The sequence below is a fragment of the Schistocerca piceifrons genome, chromosome 1, assembly GCF_021461385.2.
Source record: "Schistocerca piceifrons isolate TAMUIC-IGC-003096 chromosome 1, iqSchPice1.1, whole genome shotgun sequence".
Taxonomy (NCBI): Eukaryota; Metazoa; Arthropoda; class Insecta; order Orthoptera; family Acrididae; genus Schistocerca; species Schistocerca piceifrons.
Genome location: NC_060138.1, coordinates 853,689,734 through 853,711,997, shown reverse-complemented (window position 1 = coordinate 853,711,997; position 22,264 = coordinate 853,689,734). Strand labels below are relative to the sequence as shown.

Sequence of the window (22,264 nt, the reverse complement as noted above, 5' to 3'; positions counted from 1 at the left end):
TGGTTTTTTGCTGGCAGTACCTAAGGCCTGTTCTTCGAATTTCTCCATAAAGAAGTTTGCAATTACGGGACTTAGGGAGCTTCCCATAGTCTACATTTTAGTATAAGAACAGAGAAATCAAAATGACATCTTCTAAATACATTGGGACCTTCAATAATTTGTTGTTTGTTGGTAGCATCAGTAACTTCATTTCTAACCGCTTTCAAGCTTTTGTACACACGAAAATGATGTCGATAATAGCAATAACATCTTGAAATTGCAGAGGCCTGCAAACAACTTGTCACTGTTTGTCATCTATCACATCTTTGCAATGCTGAGGAGATGTTGTTATCGCCATCAATGAGGTCCCAATATTTTTTTTTAAGATGTCACTTTGATTTCTCTGTTCTTGTTACATCAGTTTTTGGAAAAATTATTTGGATGACTGTACTGTAGTGGCTGACAGTTGTGCAGATTTTGGAGATTTATAGGTATTTCCAGGTATTGATATAATGCCATGGAAAACATTAGGGATATTGGAGAGAAAAAGTTTTTTCAGAATAAGCAATAACATCAGCAGACCAACCACTAACCATGCATACAAGGATGAAAAGTGTGTGAGTGTGAGTGTGTGAGAGAGAGAGCACAGCAAAACAAGTGCCATGATCAATGCAGTGAACTACAGATTATCCATGACTATAACAACAGCATACTGCTGCATCAACAATATATTTTGCTGCCAGCTTACAGGGACATTGACTCTGCAGTGTGGCTAATACCATGGTGGTAAAGTGCAGACAGAGGAGTGTGGTGCTGCAGCTATAGGGGGCTTTCAGCACTACATCAGTACAGAACCTGTATATGGTGCTTGGGGCATACCCAATAGACTAACTATTAAGTATCGTACAGCAACATAACTGCTGGAAAGGGCTAGACCAGACAGTGAGAGACTTCTTAGGGGAAGGAAATATAGACCTTGAGAGAGTTTGAAACATAGTGTAAATTCATGGCAAAGATAGTGAGGCAACTGCAACAAGGCGTGTAGGGTATGTGTGTTTTGCTCCGACATCAGGGAGCAGTTAAGGATGAAACAAGTCAATTCCAGCCAGGGAATAGTTCAGTTCTTAATTGGCTATGGCCTGTACCTCATGCATTTGCTGCACATAAACCTAGGTCAGGAGGCTGGTTGTGGCTTTGGAGAGAGGGGGAGATCCCTAAGCACACATTTCTATACTGTTATTGATGGTCACAGGAAAGATGACTAACACCCTCACTCAGTGACACAACAAAATCACTCTGAGACCAATCTCAAGAACAACTGTGTAGATGGAATATCTACAGCACTTCATAAAGAGTAATTGCATGGTGAGAGTGCAGATGACAATGGACACAGGTGATGAGTGTCGGAGTGGTAGCAGATCAGATGACAGTGGCACAAGCATAGGCGCGCGCCACACACACACACACACACACACACACACACACACACACACACACACACACACACACAGAATAATGACAAAATGTATAGTTACTGGACTGTCACGAAAAGAAGTGTTCATTAGACAGTAATATTTGAATGTAAGAGACTTGGGGAGGGGACGTGGGGAAGAGGATAAGGAGGGAAGGTGGAAGACACAGTGGAGAGTAGTGGGGTGGAGTCCAACTGGTAAACCCATTGAAGGGTGGGCAGGAGGTGCATGATGGTGTGCAGCTGTGAAAAGAATAGAATAGGAGGGATGAACAGGGGAAGAGCAGATAGTGACTGCATAGGAAACCAGGAGCTGGGACTGCTGAATCAAAAGGGGAGAGATCCCAGCATCAACCAGAAGACTATTGACAGGTCTAAATGGGTACCACAATGGTGAACTGGGTCCAAGAGGTACAGCATTGAAGGGGTGGTTGATCCATAAATTTGAGACAATCATAGTCCAGATGAGACAGAACTAATGTTCAGTAAAGATGGAGAATCGCCGAATGGTCCACGCCCCAAGAGGTGTGGGCAAGGAAGCAAAGAACATTGAGTTTACAAGAACGGTCAACCTTCAGATGACGGATGTGGGGGCAACCAAGTAAGCTTGTTGTCAAAAAGAACAACTGAGAAACAAACTTGAGGACTACAGTAAGCTATTGGGCATTGAGGCAGCGACCTGGGTCAGGATGGACCACAGTACAGCAACAGAAGTAAGCTTGTTGTCAAAAAGAACAACTAAGAAACGAAACTGGAGGACCACAGTAAGGTAGTGGGCATAGAGGCAGCGATATGGGTCAGGATGGACCACAGTACAGCAACAGAAATGCACCAATCTCAACTTAAAGGGAGAGAACTGAAAACCACGTGAGTGGGGTCCATGTGCAAGCATGCCAGATGACATCCTGGAGCTGTTGTTCTGCAGAGGCCAGTGAGTGGGAGCTAGCTCAAATACAGAAATCATCCACATACAAACCAGGGGTGACCAACAGTCTGGCAGAATCCCCAAGTCCATTAATAGCGATTAGAATAGGACACACAGTATGGAGCCCTGTGGAACGCCATTCTCCTCGGTCTGCAGAGAGCTGAGAGTGGTACCAACTCAAACTGTGAATGACTGATGGAACAGGAACTGGTGAATAAAAATTGGGAGAGGGCCCTGAAGACCCCACTCATGGAGCGTAAGGAGGATATCATGGTGTCAAGCAACATTTTAGGGCTTACAAAGATCTAAGAAAACTGCGGCAAGATGGTGCCATTAAGAAAAGGTGTGCCAAACCACAGTTTCCAATCAAAGCAGATGATTGATCGGACACCATCCCTCCCGAAAGCCACACTGGTAAGGAGATTAAAGATCCTAAGATTCAAGGACCCAATTAAGCCGGCAAGCCACCATCCATTCTAGGTACTTGGAGGGGAAATTGGTCAGGATGACTGGCTGATAACTATCAAGGAATGGTGGATCCTTGCCAGGCTTAAGGAAAGGAACCACGTTACTCCCTCTGCAGTGAGAGGGAAAGTGCCTTGGAACCAAATATGCTTAAACACCTGGAGGAGATGGGTACAAAGGCCACCTGTAAGGGTAAGGCCTGGAATGGAAGACAGCCACTGAAAATCACACTTGTGATGAAGAGACAGAAGAACCTAGAGAGGAGACAGTGTTGCCAACACACCCGTTTGCTCTGTTTGATTAAGGAACAGCCTTTGGCATGAAGATATTAAAGGTAATAAGACCAGCGGAGGACAGGCACCACTTAAGAATTGCAAGTTGTGGTGACGATCACAGATAGCAGTGGCAATGGCCATGCGCCAGCATGGGAATGGCCGATGGCGAATGGAGCCTGTCGAGCAGGGAACAGAAATGCTAGCAGCATGGATTATCTTATCAGACAAATATATGTGACTTCATCAATACAACCAGGCAAACAAGATGGAAACATGACCTTGGAGGTATTTAGAGACCAATCAGCATAATGGAGAGCCCAGCGAGGTGACCTGGTCAGAGGGAGGTGGTAAGGGAATGAGAGAATGAATGGGAAGTGGTCACTATCACGGAAGTCATTGTGCGGTGACCAGTGTAAGGAAGGAAGAAGGGGAGGGGATGTGAGTGAAGGATTCAATGGCAGGAAAAGAACCATATATGGCACTAAAATGAGTAGGGGAACCATCCTTAAGAAGGCACAGGTTGTAGTCAACAAGAAAGTGGTCAATGAGGAGCCCCTGACTAGATGAAGCAGCACTGTCACACAAAGAGTGATGGGCATATCTCCGAGGAGGAGAGAAGTGGGAGTTGCTGAAGGAAGGCACTTTGGCAGCAGATGTATGTGACCTGTTAGGAAGGAAATAGAATTTGCAAACTGTGACAGCAGAGTCCAAATGGACTTGAACAGCAACTGCTTCCGATGGAGTACGAAGTGGAATCCATGTACTAACAATATCCATATGGACCAACATGGAGACGTCACTGGTAGCCCTCAAAGAGCCAACCCGGTTCCGACAGAAAGCACTGGACTCTTGAAGGGTTGGTGAGTGGACATCAGTAAAATGAAGTTCCTGGACAATGACTCGAGGTGATGAGTAAATGGCAATAAGGCATTGCAGCTCTGGGAGGTGATGACAGTGCCCCATTACAGTTACATTGGAGAATCGTGGAGCGGATATCCAAATGGGAGGCAAATGGGCTAGAACCACGTAGGCCGTTGGGTTGCTGTCTGTCACTGACTAGAGTGGGGTGGCATCCAGAACAGGATTTCAGGCTCAGGTTGAGACAGCAGAAGTGGCATATCTGGGGGCACTGGGGTGGGGGAGCTTGTCCTGGGACCTCTGTTTTTTCTCCTTTTCTTTCCTAGGTTGAGGAGGTTAGGGAACAGAGGGAGAGCAGGGTTTTGCAAGATCCAGAACCGAAAGAGTTGTGCGTAGCAAGTTGGGGTAGAAGGCTGCTGGGCTGAAAGATGCTGGGGAAGGAATCCTGGGAGGGAGTCCAATCACCAGCAGTCACTCAAGAAGAGGGGGCCACTTCTTCGGCTGAGGAGGGGTAGCAGCACCCGGAGAGGAGGACATGGGAACTGCAGGGGAAGGGGGGAGGGGAGAGGGACAGGACTGTGGTAAGGAAGAGGGAGGAGGGGGAAAGGGCATAACAGAGGGAAAATTAGAAATCATCGAACAGGACGAAGTTGGTCTATTTCTGAGGAGCCTCAATGTCAGATAAACAATCCAGGGAGTTATATTCTTGTATCTTCTTTTCTTTCTTATAAGCTGGGCAGTCTGATGAGCATGGAGAGTGACAGTCATGACAATTTACACACACAGGTGGTGGAACATGGTGGATCCCCTCCTGGAGTGGGTGTACACAGTCACCACAGAGAGGGTCCGCCGTACATCTGAAAGACATGTGCCCGAAACGCAAGCTCCAAAAGCATCTCATGGGTGGCGGGATGGATGGCTTCACATCACACCAATAACACATGACCTAGATCTTCTCTGTGAGGGTATCTCCCTTGAAAGTCAGAATGAAGGTGCCAGTATTGGTGCAGTTGTCCTTTATGACCTGTCTGCACACGCTGAACAAAATGTAAGCCCCATTGTTCCTGATTGGCCCAGAGTTCATCATCACTTTGAAGGATGAGGTCTCTCTGAAAAATGACTCCATGGACCATATTCAAAGAATGATGAAATGTAATGGGCTCCAGGATATCATCAAGATGATCCCAAGAACAAAGAGCTGCAGATTGGTTGGGAAAAGAAGTTCTGATCAATAGGGGACCCAACTGCATCTTACTAAGAGTTTCCATTTCATCAAACTTGTCCCCCTTCAACATTTTCAACAAAAAATAATGGGTTTGTGGTGGTGAACGTATTCCTGTCCATCATAGTACAGAACAGGTAATGTGGAAAGCATTTTGCCCCCAAACCAGGGAGCCTGCCCATCATCCCAGGGTGTAACCAGGGAAAGGAAGGCCACAGGGTCATAGGAACATCACTCCATGATCACTTACCACTTTGAAGAAATGGACATAGGAGAACGGCCACATTTTTGGAGTGTGATATGCCTCCTTTGCAAAGCATATATCCTGATACCACCCAATTCGATGAGGGGCTCTACGCATGGGTGCCACCCAGCTACAGCAAGGGCTGACTGGCGTGGCGGCCGTTGCTGTGGGGTTCCAATATTCTGGAATGACAAGCAACCACGCCTAGGCATACGTGGAGGAGGCAACAGCTTAGATATCAGGTGATCCCTGTGTTGTTAGGGGGCTCAGTCAAATGGGTACATAACAGCCCCGCCACACAGACTGGCTACACATGCTGGTGACTTATCAGGGTGGAGGAGGCTATGGGAGGGAAGGAAGGGGAGAGAGGAATTCACACTGTAGATGCAAGAGAGGGAGTTCTTCCCCAAATGGATCACATTACAGAAAGAGAATTTAGAAGAAGAGGGACAAATAATGCCTAAAAGGAAGGATGAGAGGAAAAGCAAGGGGAACAAAACCACAAGGAATACAGGAAACCAGGTCGATAACCAGGTTGAAATAAGTAAGAACACTGACAGGGGAAGGAGGGGAGGTATGGGGAAGAAAATGCAGTCTGGGAAGTAAGAATGGGCTGCAATAGCTGAGGGCTCCATGTGCACCATGCTTGAACTCGTGAAAGAACCATAAGCCTCCAGGGGCCGGAGAATGTAGAAAAACTGGTGTGTGATGTGTCAAAGCCATCTTCAAATGTTATGTTGAAAACGTGTGTGTGATATTTCATGTTCTACATTGTCAAGAGAACAAATCTGTTTTGATACTGATTTGTTACACTTTTTTTTTCATAATTTCCACCCTGATAAAATTTTTCTGAAATTAAAAACTTTACTCTGAAAATCCTAGGTTACATGAAAACGTGGCTCTAATTAGGTTCATGGGGTATATGTGTCCCACCCAATTTTCAGAATCTGCCAGATTACAATTTTTTTGGTGTTGAAAATGTATTACCTATCACAAAGGAAATAGTTTCTGACCTTTTATTTTTCAGATTATGCAAAATAAAGTTTAACCATGAGAGTAGGAAAAGTTAGTGTGAGTTGACATAAAGATGACAATTTAAGTTGCAGATACACACAATTAAAGTGTCATCCATGAAGACGAATGCCTCGTTATAATGTTATAGCATGGAGATAAAAAGTATATTGCTAAAAGAAATGAACTTCAGACTGTACGCCACAAACCAAGTGTTAGACATTCATGTCAACTATTTCAAAGGTCTTCAGTTATATCTCTGTCAGAGAGGTCAAAAGCAGAATGATACATCGTATGGATAGAGGATCTAGTTCTCATTGCTGTGCTGCTATCGTTAAACCAACAATTACGGTCTGCCTTTGTAGCAGCTGTTTATTTCCTATCATTAAATTTCTATTTCTGTTGACAGCAATAACTAAATATGTTATAAAAATTCATCTTCTGTGTCAAAGATACATAATATATCAAAATATATGAAGGAAATCTGTTCAAAACTTGCAAAGAATATAGGGATATTAAACACAAGGTATTCCATTTCTGGTTTCAGGATTATAAGTGTGGGACTTGTTAGTATATTTCAATGTATTTTTCTTTTAATTTCACATTAAAGTTTTGTATCTGAAATGCTTTCTAACAGTTTATTTTACAAAGCAAAATATTTGAGACAAATACATGCATTCAAATTGTTTATGTATCAGTGTTCTATTTAAAATTCAGTAAGAAATTGTAATTAACTGTTGTGACATTTAGTTCTCGGTCTCTCTTGCAGAGCAACATCAGCCTGATCTTGCATGCTGTAGGGGAGTATGAACTTTCATTACGATTCTTGGAGAAGGCTTTAGCACTCAATATCCGGTACTATGGCCCGAAGTCCCTAAAGGTTGCTGTCAGTTACCATTTGGTGGCTCGTACACAGAGCTGCATGGGTGACTTTCGATCTGCCCTAAACAATGAAAAGGAGACATATGCAATCTACAAGCAACAGGTATGATGATCCAGTACTAATAAAACTGTAGTTCAGTTCAAACTTATTCTTTCTTTTTGTTAGTGTGTTAAGTTACGAAGATGTGGATGAGGATAGGTGGTTGAACTAAAACACACACATCATTACTGTTTATAAACGTATCCATATAAACGTGCACATATACTGTACAGAATGATACTATTGTCACATCACAGTACTTACACAGAGACAGTTTGGTGCAAACTACTCAGCTGCCCCAATGAGCACACACAAAAAGAGAAACATAAGGCAGAAATCCCTTTGGTTTCAGAGCACACTAGAAATAGTGCTGAATTCAGATGGTGCCCAACACATTAATTAAATAGAATTAAAATAATTTTTTTAACCATATACACATCTATGAAATATCATCATTCATCCTTACGCACACCTATTCCCAAGCCTTTGGCAAATGGATTGTATCACTGCGGAAGACCCAGGTGGTATTCCTGTCGTACACACTCATCCAACGTATGGTGTTCTGGTCTTGTCATATGTCTAACTCAACCTACCAGGATCGGGGCCAGCTGTGAAAGCAGTCATATCGTACACCAAATCTGCTGTAAGCTTTTCACAACTATTTATGTAGGCATCCAGTAGCCTTTCTGTTATCACCAATAGTTGTGTAAGAATGTGATAGTGGATGTCTAATTAAACACAGCTAGTCAGATAATCATAGGTTGAAAATCTACCACAGTAGAAAGCTATAACACTAAAATCAGGGCAGTAACAATGAGTGCACAGAAGTGTGCTAACTAACAGATGTGTGTTATGATAAAGAGTACAGATACTGTTGAATTAACTCAAGTTAATTGCTTAAGCTCCAATGTCAAAACTTTACAACTTAAGATTTGTCTATTGAGTGAAGCTTGATTACAAATTAGCTGTTCAGCCAGGTGGTTTTCACAGCATAGTCCATAATGGATATAGTTGATGTTTTGGCAATGCCATAACTGTCATTATGATGATAAACTGTGCTGCAAAAACAACACTGCAGTCAAAGCTGAGATAAGGTGCAATGTCAATAATAATAAAAATTTAATGGCCATAAAGCCCATGTGTTTTAATATTTGCTGATAAACGGAGAACAATAAATTAACTTCCATCCTGAAAAGGTGATTAATAACTACAAACTAATATTGAGACACTTTTTGGAAAGGAAACAAGAACTTATTTTTAAAATGAAACTTTCGCTTTTGCAAATCATATTTTTCACAAAAAAAAAAAAAAAAGCAAGCCTGCCTTTGTGAATATTTCCCACAGTCTCAGAAATTGTTGTAACGAACTCCTTAAGGGTGCATACTGGATTTTAGTAAACATGCTAATTGAAAGCTTTATTTTTTGAAATAGCAGAGATCATCATCATCATCATCAAATCCAAAGTCCTCACTATTGTTTTCTATCCTGCATTGGGGTTTCTGGGTGTAAGCAGTCTCATTTCTCCCAGATGTTAGTACAGTTGCAAACCTTTTGGGTATTGGTAGTCTTCTGTTTTGGAAATGTTGAGCATACCATTTTCTCGCACCAACAGTGCAGCATCTTACTGCTCTGTAAGCATTATGAATGTTGGCTAACTCACTGTTTACATAACTGTGCATGGTTCATTATTGCAGCGTGATACAATAAATGACAACTAGCATAGCACTGTGTAATAGCTGATTAGTCTAGCAGAAGTACACTAACAGACACACCCAACTTGGTTTCCCCCCTTGCCATGGGACAAACGTCTTCTCACTTGTTGTTGTTGACTGACTGCTGTTTATGGCTCTTCTGTGCAGAATGGAACATTTGCAACTTATGGTTATTTGGTGAATGTTGCTTGCTTTAATGTGTTCCCTGTCTTCCTCTGACCATTGTTGCAATAGGTCTCCCATAACCTCAAAACTATTTCCTACATATGAAAAGACTTAATATCTGATGCAAACTTTCACATTATTGAAACTAAGAAGGGGACATTACAGATCAACTCTCTTTCAATTTGTTTGTACTTAAGCGATTTCAATAGAACTGTTTAGTCTCTGGAAATAAAAAAAAAAGATATTTTATTTTCAGTATGATGATTCCGCACTCACATTTTCATGGAATTAATAATTAAAAATCAAAAGCTGTCATTTTTATAAAAAATTCTGATTCAGTATTTGTTAATTGACAATTTTATTTGGTATGGATGTTGTTGTTGTTGTTGTGGTCTTCAGTCCTGAGACTGGTTTGATGCAGCTCTCCATGCTACTCTATCCTGTGCAACCTTTTTCATCTCCCAGTACCTACTGCAACCTACATCCTTCTGAATCTGCTTAGTGTATTCATCTCTTGGTCTCCCTCTACGATTTTTACCCTCCACGCTGCCCTCCAATACTAAATTGGTGATCCCTTGATGCCTCAGAACATGTCCTACCAACCGATCCCTTCTTCTGGTCAAGTTGTGCCACAAACTTCTCTTCTCCCCAATCCTATTCAATACTTCCTCATTAGTTATGTGATCTACCCATCTAATCTTCAGCATTCTTCTGTAGCACCACATTTCGAAAGCTTCTATTCTCTTCTTGTCCAAACTATTTATCGTCCATGTTTCACTTCCATACATGGCTACACTCCATACGAATACTTTCAGAAATGACTTCCTGACACTTAAATCAATACTGGATGTTAACAAATTTCTCTTCTTCAGAAACGCTTTCCTTGCCATTGCCAGCCTACATTTTATATCCTCTCTACTTCGACCATCATCAGTTATTTTGCTCCCCAAATAGCAAAACTCCTTTACTACTTTAAGCGCCTCATTTCCTAATCTAATTCCCTCAGCATCACCCGACTTAATTGGACTACATTCCATTATCCTTGTTTTGCTTTTGTTGATGTTGATCTTATATCCTCCTTTCAAGACACTGTCCATTCCATTCAACTGCTCTTCCAAGTCCTTTGCTGTCTCTGACAGAATTACAATGTCATCGGCGAACCTCAAAGTTTTTATTTCTTCTCCATGAATTTTAATACCTACTCCTAATTTTTCTTTTGTTTCCTTTACTGCTTGCTCAATATACAGATTGAACAACATCGGGGAGAGGCTACAACCCTGTCTTACTCCCTTCCCAACCACTGCTTCCCTTTCATGTCTCTCGACTCTTATAACTGCCATCTGGTTTCTGTACAAATTATAAATAGCCTTTCGCTCCCTGTATTTTACCCCTGCCACCTTTAGAATTTGAAAGAGGGTATTCCAGTCAACATTGTCAAAAGCTTTCTCTAAGTCTACAAATGCTAGAAACGTAGGTTTGCCTTTCCTTAATCTTTCTTCTAAGATAAGTCGTAAGGTCAGTATTGCCTCATGTGTTCCAGTGTTTCTACGGAATCCAAACTGATCTTCCCCGAGGTTGGCTTCTACTAGTTTTTCCATTCGTCTGTAAAGAATTCGCGTTAGTATTTTGCAGCTGTGACTTATTAAGCTGATAGTTCGGTAATTTTCACATCTGTCAACACCTGCTTTCTTTGGGATTGGAATTATTATATTCTTCTTGAAGTCTGAGGGTATTTCGCCTGTTTCATACATCTTGCTCACCAGATGGTAGAGTTTTGTCAGGACTGGCTCTCCCACGGCCGTCGGTAGTTCCAATGGAATATTGTCTACTCCGGGGGCCTTGTTTTGACTCAGGTCTTTCAGTGCTCTGTCAAACTCTTCACGCAGTATCATATCTCCCATTTCATCTTCATCTACATCTTCATCTTCATCTACATCTACATCTTCATCTACATCCCCTTCCATTTCCATAATATTGTCCTCAAGTACATCGCCCTTGTATAGACCCTCTATATACTCCTTCCACCTTTCTCCTTTCCCTTCTTTGCTTAGAACTGGGTTTCCATCTGAGCTCTTGATATTCATACAAGTCGTTCTCTTATCTCCAAAGGTCTCTTTAATTTTCCTGTAGGCGGTATCTATCTTACCCTAGTGAGATAGGCCTCTACATCCTTACATTTGTCCTCTAGCCATCCCTGCTTAGCCATTTTGCACTTCCTGTCGATCTCATTTTTGAGACGTTTGTATTCCTTTTTGCCTGTTTCACTTACTGCATTTTTATATTTTCTCCTTTCATCAATTAAATTCAGTATTTCTTCTGTTACCCAAGGATTTCTACTAGCCCTCGTCTTTTTACCTACTTGATCCTCTGCTGCCTTCACTACTTCATCCCTCAAAGCTACCCATTCTTCTTCTACTGTATTTATTTCCCCCATCCTGTCAATTGCTCCCTTATGCTCTACCTGAATCTCTGTACAACCTCTGGTTCTTTTAGTTTATCCAGGTCCCATCTCCTTAAATTCCCACCTTTTTGCAGTTTCTTCAGTTTTAATCTACAGGTCATAACCAATAGATTGTGGTCAGAGTCCACATCTGCCCCTGGAAATGTCTTACAATTTAAAACCTGGTTCCTAAATCTCTGTCTTACCATTATATAATCTATCTGATACCTTTTAGTATCTCCAGGGTTCTTCCATGTATACAACCTTCTTTCATGATTCTTAAACCAAGTGTTAGTTATGATTATGTTGTGCTCTGTGCAAAATTCTACAAGGCGGCTTCCTCTTTCATTTCTGTCCCCCAATCCATATTCACCTACTATGTTTCCTTCTCTCCCTTCTGCTACACTCGAATTCCAGTCACCCATGACTATTAAATTTTCGTCTGCCCTTCACAATCTGAATAATTTCTTTTATTTCATCATACATTTCTTCAATTTCTTTGTCATCTGCAGAGCTAGTTGGCATATAAACTTGTACTACTGTAGTAGGTGTGGGCTTCGTATCTATCTTGGCCACAATAATGCGTTCACTATGCTGTTTGTAGTAGCTTACCCGCATTCCTATTTTCCTATTCATTATTAAACCTACTCCTGCATTACCCCTATTTGATTTTGTGTTTATAACCCTGTAGTCACCTGACCAGAAGTCTTGTTCCTCCTGCCACCGAACTTCACTCATTCCCACTATATCTAACTTCAACCTATCCATTTCCCTTTTTAAATTTTCTAACCTACCTGCCCGATTAAGGGATCTGACATTCCACGCTCCGATCCGTAGAATGCCAGTTTTCTTTCTCCTGATAACGACATCTTCTTGAGTAGTCCCCGCCCGGAGATCCGAATGGGGGACTATTTTACCTCCGGAGTATTTTACCCAAGAGGACGCCATCATCATGTAATCATACAGTAAAGCTGCATGCCCTCGGGAAAAATTACGGCTGTAGTTTCCCCTTGCTTTCAGCCGTTCGCAGTACCAGCACAGCAAGGCCGTTTTGGTTATTGTTACAAGGCCAGATCAGTCAATCATCCAGACTGTTGCCCTTGCAACTACTGAAAAGGCTGCTGCCCCTCTTCAGGAACCACACGTTTGTCTGGCCTCTCAACAGATACCCCTCCGTTGTGGTTGCACCTACGGTACGGCTATCTGTATCGCTGAGGCATGCAAGCCTCCCCACCAACGGCAAGGTCCATGGTTCATGGGGGGGGAGGGGGGGGATATGGATATGGATATGAAATTTAAATGGAAGTTACAAGAAGGTTACTGCTAATGAGATTTGAACCAGTAACTTTACAATTACAAAGATTTTTGTTGTTAAAAGTGCTCTGAATTCTTCTAAACTTCAAAGGCAGTTGTTTAGAGTTTCCTTGGGAATTACATCACACTGATTTAGGCAAGTGAAATCAAGTCACTGACTTTCAAATCTTACAAATATGAAGAAAACTGAAGAGGTGCAGGCTGCAAGGGCTCCTAGAAAATAGGGGTAAAAAGGGGAGGCGGGGAGTGCATGGAAATGGAAGTTTCATACCTACAGCATTACTCACTTTAAATAGATAATACTTAGTTTCATAGAAACGTTGAGCGCTTTTCAAGTTTCTTTGCACTGTATAAGAACATTTCCTTCTTCACTGTGGTTGGTTTTAATGTGATATGCTTTGAACTGCGTAAATGCTTCCCCAGCACTATGCTGTCTGTTGTAACACAGACATAGGTAAATTCTTCACTAAATTCAGAATACCGTATTATTGAATTATGTGATGCAACTGATACTTTTTTCATTAACCAGTTTTCAATTTCTCCAATTTCCTTCAATGTATTTTAATTTAAAATTGTTTCTTTCAGCTAGGTGAATCGCATGAAAAGACACGAGAATCTTCGGACTGTCTTAGACACCTAACATCTCAAGCTGTGGTGTTACAGAAAAAGATGAACGAAATCTATACGGGGAAACCAGGGGCAACATTGCCTCCAATACAAATACAACCTCCTTCAATGGGCAGCGTTCTTGATATGCTGAATGTCATCAATGGAATTTTGTTCGTGCAGATCAGGTTTGTAAAACTGGAAATTCTCTCCTCCCCCTCCACCACCCCTGTATGTATGCTTTATAAAGTTCACATCTGCTCTTTGGTTCTTCTCTACATATCGAAAATGTGGAAATGGAACCAGTAACCTGCTTTCAAAACTGGGTAAAAATGTAATGTTAAGCCGGCCAGGGTGGCCGAGCGGTTCTAGGCACTACAGTCTAGAACCGTGTGACCGCTACGGTCGCACGTTTGAATCCTGCCTCGGGCATGGATGTGTGTGATATCCTTAGGTTAGTTAGGTTTAAGTAGTTCTAAGTTCTAGGGGACTGATGACCTCATAAGTTAAGTCCGATAGTGCTCAGAGCCATATGAACCATTTTGTAATGGCAAACCGAAAAGTAAGCTTAGTTTTCATGTAATATGGTAAGCAGTCAACAATTGCCACACTGACTTGTGCTGTAGGATAAGTGTGCTTAGAACTGTGATAGTAAGAAAGGCACAGTACTACATTCAGGACAAAATTTACGCTGTGTATGGATGAAATAGGATGAGTGAATAAGTAAAGTGTTGATTTTTGTCATTTAAGAGCGGGAAGGTTGCAAACTGTTCTGACTACATGACTAGGGTACCGCAAGCCATATATTTATGGAGTTCCAAAGCTCCTTTCCGAGAACTATAAAATTCAAGAGATAACAACTCCCTGGACTTCCTTTTTCATTACAGTGTAGAAAGAGATGATAAACTAAAAAGATTTGATGGGATGAGACACGGGTTTCCTAAGCTAAAACAGCAATCCGTGGTATGGTGTCACTGCACTTCACCCAACAAATAACAAATAAAAATGTGCCAGACTCTGTCAGCCAGGAAGATTGTGGCTGTAATTTTTTGTTCTGTTAAATGATTCTTGTTTTTCAGTTTTATGTAACACCGAAGGATGAGAAAATTCAAAAACTTCTGTGAGACTTTCAAAAGACAATCATTCAAAAAAGTGGCCCTGTTTTTTTATTGCCAGTGTAGTGTTTTTGCATGACACTGCTTGGCACTCCCCCCTGCGGGTCCGGGGATTAGAATAGGCCCGAGGTATTCCTGCCTGTCGTAAGAGGCGACTAAAAGGAGTCCCTCCCCCTCAAGGGGGTAGTTAGCGCCTGCGTCCGGAGACAGACGGTTCCACGACCTCTATTTGCGGTCATTTTGCTTTTTCACTTCTCGTTTCTTTCTTCCTTCCTTTGGTTGGTTCCTTTCTTTGCTCTTCTCCATCTCACTGTCTTCCTTACTCTTTCCCTTGTCTTCTTCTCCTTGCCTTCTCATTGCCTTCTTCTCCTTGCCTTCTCTGGTCTCCGCCTCGGCATTTGATACAGTCTGTCCTCTCTCTCCCTCTCTCTCTTTTATTTTCCTCTTCTTCCTTACTCCCTGTGTGCGCCTGAAGGCTGACCCATGCGTTCGCACGCGTAGCCTGTGACAGGGTAACGCGTAATTCCCCGCCCTGGGTAGACATGTAAGGCACGCACGTACCCCCTGGTAAAGGCCAGGCCCAGGGAGGGGTGATTGCCTGAGCTGATACCTTCTGACCATGCCGATTGGTCCCTCCGTCTGTTTCTCGGGAGGTGTGACCTGAGGTGTAAACATTCACCTAAGGCGGGAGTGCCCTCTGTGAGGGTCCCCACAAGGAAAGAGCGCGCCATCGGAGACGCTGGCAGTCGTGGGGGATTCCTCCGCAATGGATTTCTCTCCATCTCTCTCGACTTCTGCCCAAAAACGGAAACTTGACCAGCCACCAGTGACAAAAGTACTACCGCCTGCCCCACAGTTCCTCGTCGTTTCTTGATATGAGGACGGAAAGGATTTTTCCTCTGTCAACCCTTTCGTTATCCAGAAGGGCGTAGATGCTATAGCCGGATCTGTCAAATCTTGTACCAGGTTGCGTAACGGTACCTTGTTACTAGAAACCGAGAGCGCCTTTCAGGCACAAAAACTGCTTCGGGCCACACTCCTGTACACGTTCCCTGTCCGGGTGGAGGCTCACCGCACTTTGAATTCGTCTCGTGGTGTGGTCTTTACTCTATCACTTGACGGATTGACTGACTAGGAGATTGTCTTTCCTCGCTGAGCAGGGCGTGATGGCTGTCCATAGGGTCATGAAAAAGGTCAACAATGACCTTGTACCGACCCGGACACTTTTCTTGACCTTTGACAGTGTTCAGTTGCCGTCGCATATCAAAGCGGGCTGCGAGGTTATTTCTGTTCGTCCGTATGTCCCGGCACCTACGCGCTGCTACCAGTGTCAGCGTTTTAATCACACTCGCCAGTCTTGTTCCAGTGCAGCTAAATGTGTCACTTGTGGCAGGGATGCCCATGAGGGTGACTGTCCACCTCCGTCTCCTCGTTGTGTGAACTGTCGGGGTGACCATGCAGCGTCCTCCCGCGACTGTCCCATATACAAGGAAGAACGCTGTATCCAAGAAATTCGGGTCAAAGAGAAAGTGTCCACCTCAGCTGCTCGCAAGCTGTTGGCTAGTAGGAAGCCCACGCTGCTTCCAGCGGGAAAGTACAGTACTGTCCTCGCCTCTCCTCGGACTACCAGGGAGGTGGCGACGCAGACATGCGATCTGACCTTCGGCACCACGGTCGTCCGTTCGGCCAGTGCTAAGATCGCGCGGTCGACGTCTCCTCTTCCTCCCGTCACCCCTCCAACACAAGCACCTTCATCAGCTTCTGCCAAGACGAAGACCCAGAAATCAGATGCACGGGCCTTCAAGAAGGAACCGTCCCGTGCAGACTTCCTACGTACCTCGCACTCCCAGCCGTCGACCAGTACTTCCACTAAAAGACTTTCCAAGAAGGCTCATAGGAAGCACAGTTCTCCTTCTCCTCCACGGCGCATCTCTTCTCCTGCGCCACCCAGCGGTTGCCGCCCCAGGCCGTCATCCATTTCGCCTGGCCGCACCGCTGGTAGCCGAACATCTGGCCGTCCACCGGCAGAGGAAGCTCCTCCTCCGGCCATCTTAACGAGATGGCTGATGAACCTATAGAACCAATGGACGATGACTGTCCGCCTACTGATGCAGCGGCAGTGCTCGCTCGAAGCCAGGCCCTCAGCGGCCTTCGAGGTCATCTTCCTTTTCTTCTTACGATGGCACTTATTCACTGGAATATTCGCAGCATTCGCTCCAACCGAGAGGACTTGAAGTTGCTGCTCCGCTTGCACCGTCCGCTCGTCGTAGCCCTCCAGGAAACGAAACTACGCCCATGCGATCAAATTGCCTTGGCACACTACACCTCCGTGCGTTTTGACCTACACTCTGTGGTAGGTATCCCGGCTCATGGAGGGGTTATGTTGCTGGTACGGGATGATATTTACTACGATCCCATCACGTTGCACACCGGCCTGCAGGCAGTTGCCATCCGAATTACTCTCCCCACTTTTACATTTTCCATTTGTACTGTTTACACTCCATCGTCGTCTGCCGTTACCAGGGCAGACATGATGCAAATTATTGCTCAGCTACCTGCACCATTTTTGTTAACTGGAAACTGCAATGCCCACCATCCCCTTTGGGGCTCTCCAGCATCCTGCCCGAGGGGCTCCCTGTTAGCAGACGTTTTCAACCAGCTCAATCTTGTCTGCCTCAATACTGGCGCCCCTACTTTTCTTTCGGACACATCTCACACCTATTCCCATTTAGACGTCTCTATATGTACTACCCAACTTGCTCGCCGGTTTGAGTGGTATGCCCTTTCTGATACATATTCGAGCGACCACTTCCTGTGTCATCCATCTCCTGCATCATACCCCCTCTCCGTGCTCATCTAGTTGGAACATCTCCAAAGCCGACTGGGGGCTCTTCTCTTCTGGGGCGACCTTTCAGGATCAGACCTTAACAAGCTGCGATAGTCAGGTCGCACACCTCACGGAAGTCATTCTCACTGCTGCTGAATATTCCATCCCTCACACTACTTCTTCTCCACGTCGCGTACCGGTCCCCTGGTGGACCGCAGCATGTAGAGACGCTTTACGTGCTCGTCGACGTGCTTTACGCACCTTTAAACGATTACGTGCACAGTGCCGTCGTATTATTAAAGAAAGCAAGAAAGCCAGCTGGGCTGCTTTCACAAGCACCTTCAACAGTTTTACTCCTTCTTCTGTTATCTGGGGTAGCCTGCACCGTCTATCTGGCACTAAGGTACACTCACCAGTTTCTGGCTTGACGGTCGCGAATGATGTCCTTGTGGCCCCTGAGGAGATCTCCAATGCCTTCGGCCGCTTTTTTGCAGAGGTTTCGAGCTCCGCTCATTACCACCCTGCCTTCCTCCCCCGAAAACGGGCAGAGGAGGCTAGGCCACCTAACTTCCGCTCCTCGAGTCGTGAAAGTTATAATGCCCCTTTCACCGTGCGGGAACTCGAAAATGCACTTGCCCGGTCACGGTCCTCCGCTCCAGGGCCTGATTCTATTCATATTCAGATGCTGAAGAACCTTTCTCCTGCGGGTAAAGGTTTCCTTCTTCGTACTTATAATCGCATCTGGCTTGAGGGACATGTTCCTGCATGCTGGCGCGAGTCCATTGTTGTACCGATCCCTAAGCCGGGGAAGGACAAGCACTTGCCTTCCAGTTATCGACCCATCTCGCTTACCAGCTGTGTCTGTAAGGTGATGGAGCGAATGGTTCACTCTCGTTTGGTTTGGCTGCTCGAATCTCGGCACCTACTTACCAATGTACAATGTGGATTTCGTAGGCGCCGCTCTGCTGTTGACCATCTGGTTACCTTGTCAACCTTCATTATGAATAACTTTTTGCGGAAGCGCCCGACCGCCGCTGTGTTCTTTGATTTGGAGAAGGCTTACGACACCTGTTGGAGGGCGGGCATATTCCGCACCATGCATACATGGGGCCTTCGCGGTCGCCTCCCTCTTTTTATTCGTTCCTTTTTAATGGATCGGCAGTTCAGGGTACGTGTGGGTTCTGTCCTGTCGGACACCTTTCGCCTGGAGAATGGGGTGCCACAGGGCTCAGTTTCGAGCGTCGCTCTCTTCGCCATAGCGATCAATCCAATAATGGATTGCCTCCCAGCTGATGTATCAGGCTCCCTTTTCATGGACGATTTTACCATCTATTGCAGCGCGCAGCGTATGTGTTTCCTGGAGCGCTGTCTTCAGCGTTCTCTTGACCATCGTTACTCCTGGAGTGTCGCCAATGGCTTCCGTTTTTCTGCCGAGAAGACGGTCTGTATTAACTTCTGGCGCTACAAAGAGCTTCTCCCACCGTCCTTACGACTCGGTCCCGTTGCCCTCCCATTCGTGGAGACAACAAAATTTTTAGGTCTTACATTTGACAGGAAACTTAGCTGGTCTCCACATGTCTTATTTGGCTGCCCGTTGTACCCGTTCACTAAATGTCCTCCGTGTTCTCAGTGGTATGTCGTGGGGAGCGAATCGAACCGTCCTACTTCGTCTATATCGGTCGATCGTCCTTTCAAAACTGGATTATGGGAGCTTCGTATACTCCTCTGCACGGCCGTCCATCTTACGCCGCCTCAACTCCATACAACATCGGTGTTTACGTTTTGCGATCGGAGCATTTTATACTAGTCCCGTCGAGAGTCTTCATGCTGAAGCTGATGAATTGCCACTGCCCTACCGGCGCGATATACTGCTTTGTCGGTATGCCTGTCGGCTACTGTCAATGCCCGACCACCCGTCTTATCGTTCCTTTTTTGACGACTCCCTCGATCGTCAATACGGGTTGTACGTCTCTGCCCTGCTACCCCCTGGAGTTCGCTTTCGTCGCCTCCTTCAACACCTTGATTTTTCACTCCCTGCAACCCTTAGAGTGGGCGAGAGCCACACACCACCTTGGCTCCAGGCTCAGGTTCGCGTTCACCTTGACCTCAGCTCGCTCCCAAAGGAGGTTACCTCCGGTTCGGTATACCGCTCCCGTTTTGTCGAACTTCGTTCGAAGTTCATTAATATGACCTTCATTTATACAGATGGCTCTAAGACCAATGACGGGGTCGGGTGTTCTTTTATTTCGGGGCACAAAGTTTCAAATACCGGCTCCATGGCCATTGTTCGGTCTTCACAGCTGAGCTCTTTGCCCTCTACCAGGCTCTTCTTTACATCTCCGCCACCGACATTCTGCTTATGTCATCTGCTCTGATTCCCTGAGCGCCATCCAGAGCCTCAGTGATCCGTACCCGGTTCACCCTTTCGTGCACTGGATCCAACGCTCTCTTCAGCAGCTGGTGGATGACGGTTCTCCGGTTAGTTTTATGTGGGTTCCTGGCCATGTCGGTATCCCTGGGAACGAAGCTGCAGATGCCGCGGCCAAGGCTGCGGTCCTCCAGCCTCGGACAGATTTTTGTTGTGTCCCTTCATCAGATTGTAGCAGGGTCATTTGTCGGCGCATTTTATCGCTGTGGCATGCCGAATGGGCTGCATATACGGACAACAAGCTTCGGGCCCTGAAACCTCTTCCCGCAGCTTGGACGTCCTCCTCACGCCCCTCTCGGCGGGAGGAGGTAGTTTTGGCCCGGTTACGAATTGGACACTGCCGGTTCAGCCATTGCCATCTGCTGACGGCTGCGCTGGTGCCGTTCTGCATATGTGGGCACTTGCTGACGGTCCGCCACCTTTTTACGTCCTGTCCGGATTTTACTACACTGCGTCTTGATCTTGGCCTGCCATGTACTCTGGATGCCATTTTAGCAGATGACCCAGGAGCAGCTGCTCGCGTTCTTCGTTTCATCAAATTGACCAACCTGTCTAAGGACATTTAATTATGCTGTTTTTTTTTAATCCTATGCCTGTCGATCTTTTATCGTGTTTTCCCTTTTAGTTGCTGTTTTAAACTTGTGCCTCGCGGTGCATTCCTAACGTAGTCTGGGCGCTAATGACCGTTGAAGTTCTGCGCCCTAAAACAAAAAAAAACAAAAAAAAAAAAAACTGCTTGGCACTGCCTGGCAAACAAAGAATTATTATTGATTCTAATGATACACTTCTTATATTGTGCTGTACAGCCCAGACTTACTTCAAAGAGATTTCTACTTCTTCAAGCATGTAAAAAAGTGGTTTAGGTTCCAATGCTTTGCTTCTGACAAAGAACTTACATATTGCCATGATGTGGCTGTTATCTACTGTGGCAGGATTTTATAAAGAAGGATTTGTCAACTCAGTAGGAAATAAAAGCATACACAGAGTATGCCATTCATGCCTGCTTGAACATACATGCAGATGCTAGCTAAGCCTGCAGGTTGCACTGTCGTATTTGCCCATAAACATCAACTGTGCAATGTTCTCAGTATATTGTCATTCATGGTCTGAAGAGTTTCCTCTGTAGTTGTGAGTGCACTATGCCAGAGCTAAATGAATTCGAAGGTGGGCAAATTTCTGATGCTCTTATGGTGGATGCTTCCGTAACAAAGATAGCAGAAGGGTTTGCTATTTCAAGATGCACTATATTGAAAATTTATACCGCATACAGGGAAGGTGGAAAAATCATCATCCACTGAGTCACAACACAGACAAAACTCTATTAAGTGATTATGATGGACAGTCATTGAAGAGGGATAGTAGCTGCAAAGGTCACAACAGGACTGAATGTTGCATTCATAAACCCTGTCAGCACCAAAACAACTTAAAGGGAGCTCCATAAGCAGGGAATTGCAGGGTTAGCTGGAATTCCAAAACCACTCATTACTGGTGCAAACACATGTAACAGGATAACATGGTGCCAAAGCCATAAAACCTTGACTGTGTAGCAACGGAAGGACGCTATTTGATTGGATGAGTCTTGTTTCACACTGTTTTCAACTTCTGGATGAGTTTATGTCCCAAGTGTGAAACATGATGGAAGTTTGGTGATGATTTGGGCAGCCACATCATGGTATTCCATGGTTATTCTGTGAGGTAGCATTGCTGCTGACAATTATGCGATCACTTTAGCTGATCGGGTCCATCCCATGTTACTGTGTTTGTTCACCAATGATGATGCTGTTTTCTAAGACAACAAGGGCCTCTGTTCACACAGCTCGCATCATCTAGGATTGGTTTTGTGAGCGTTAGGATAAATTGTCGCATCTCTTCTGGCAACCACAGGAGAGAAAGGTGTATGATCACTTACCATCTCCATCATCATTACCTGAATTTGGCACTAGTTTGCAGGAAAACTGATAAAAGATGCTCTCAGAAACCATACAGGACCTGTATTTACCCATTCTGAGATGGCTGGAAGATGTTTTGAATGGCAAGAGTTGTTCTACACCACATTAGGCATGGTAATGTGTTGTGTTTTTCGTGTTTCCATACCTTTGTTCACCCCTTGTACACGAATGGTGATTACGTAGAGAAATAATACAAGACATTTTCTAATAAATTTGCTTTAAGCAGTCCAGTATTTCATTTATAGCCCAACTGAGTTTACTTTTCAGATATCTCTCATATGTACTTATTCGAATGGTGACTGATGGTAAGCAAGTTGAAAATGACAGTAAAAATTT

General features: G+C 44.6%; 1 protein-coding gene across 1 annotated transcript in view; it reads left to right on the top strand.

Annotated features, from left to right (window-relative positions):
* LOC124715667 (clustered mitochondria protein homolog) overlaps positions 1-22,264 on the top strand; it is a 382,421-nt gene that overhangs the window by 352,933 nt on the left and 7,224 nt on the right. Inside the window, exons 21-22 of the mRNA XM_047243113.1 lie at positions 7,220-7,435; positions 13,589-13,797. Coding sequence (XP_047099069.1) covers positions 7,220-7,435; positions 13,589-13,797 — 425 coding nt within the window. The remainder of the gene's footprint in view (positions 1-7,219; positions 7,436-13,588; positions 13,798-22,264) is intronic.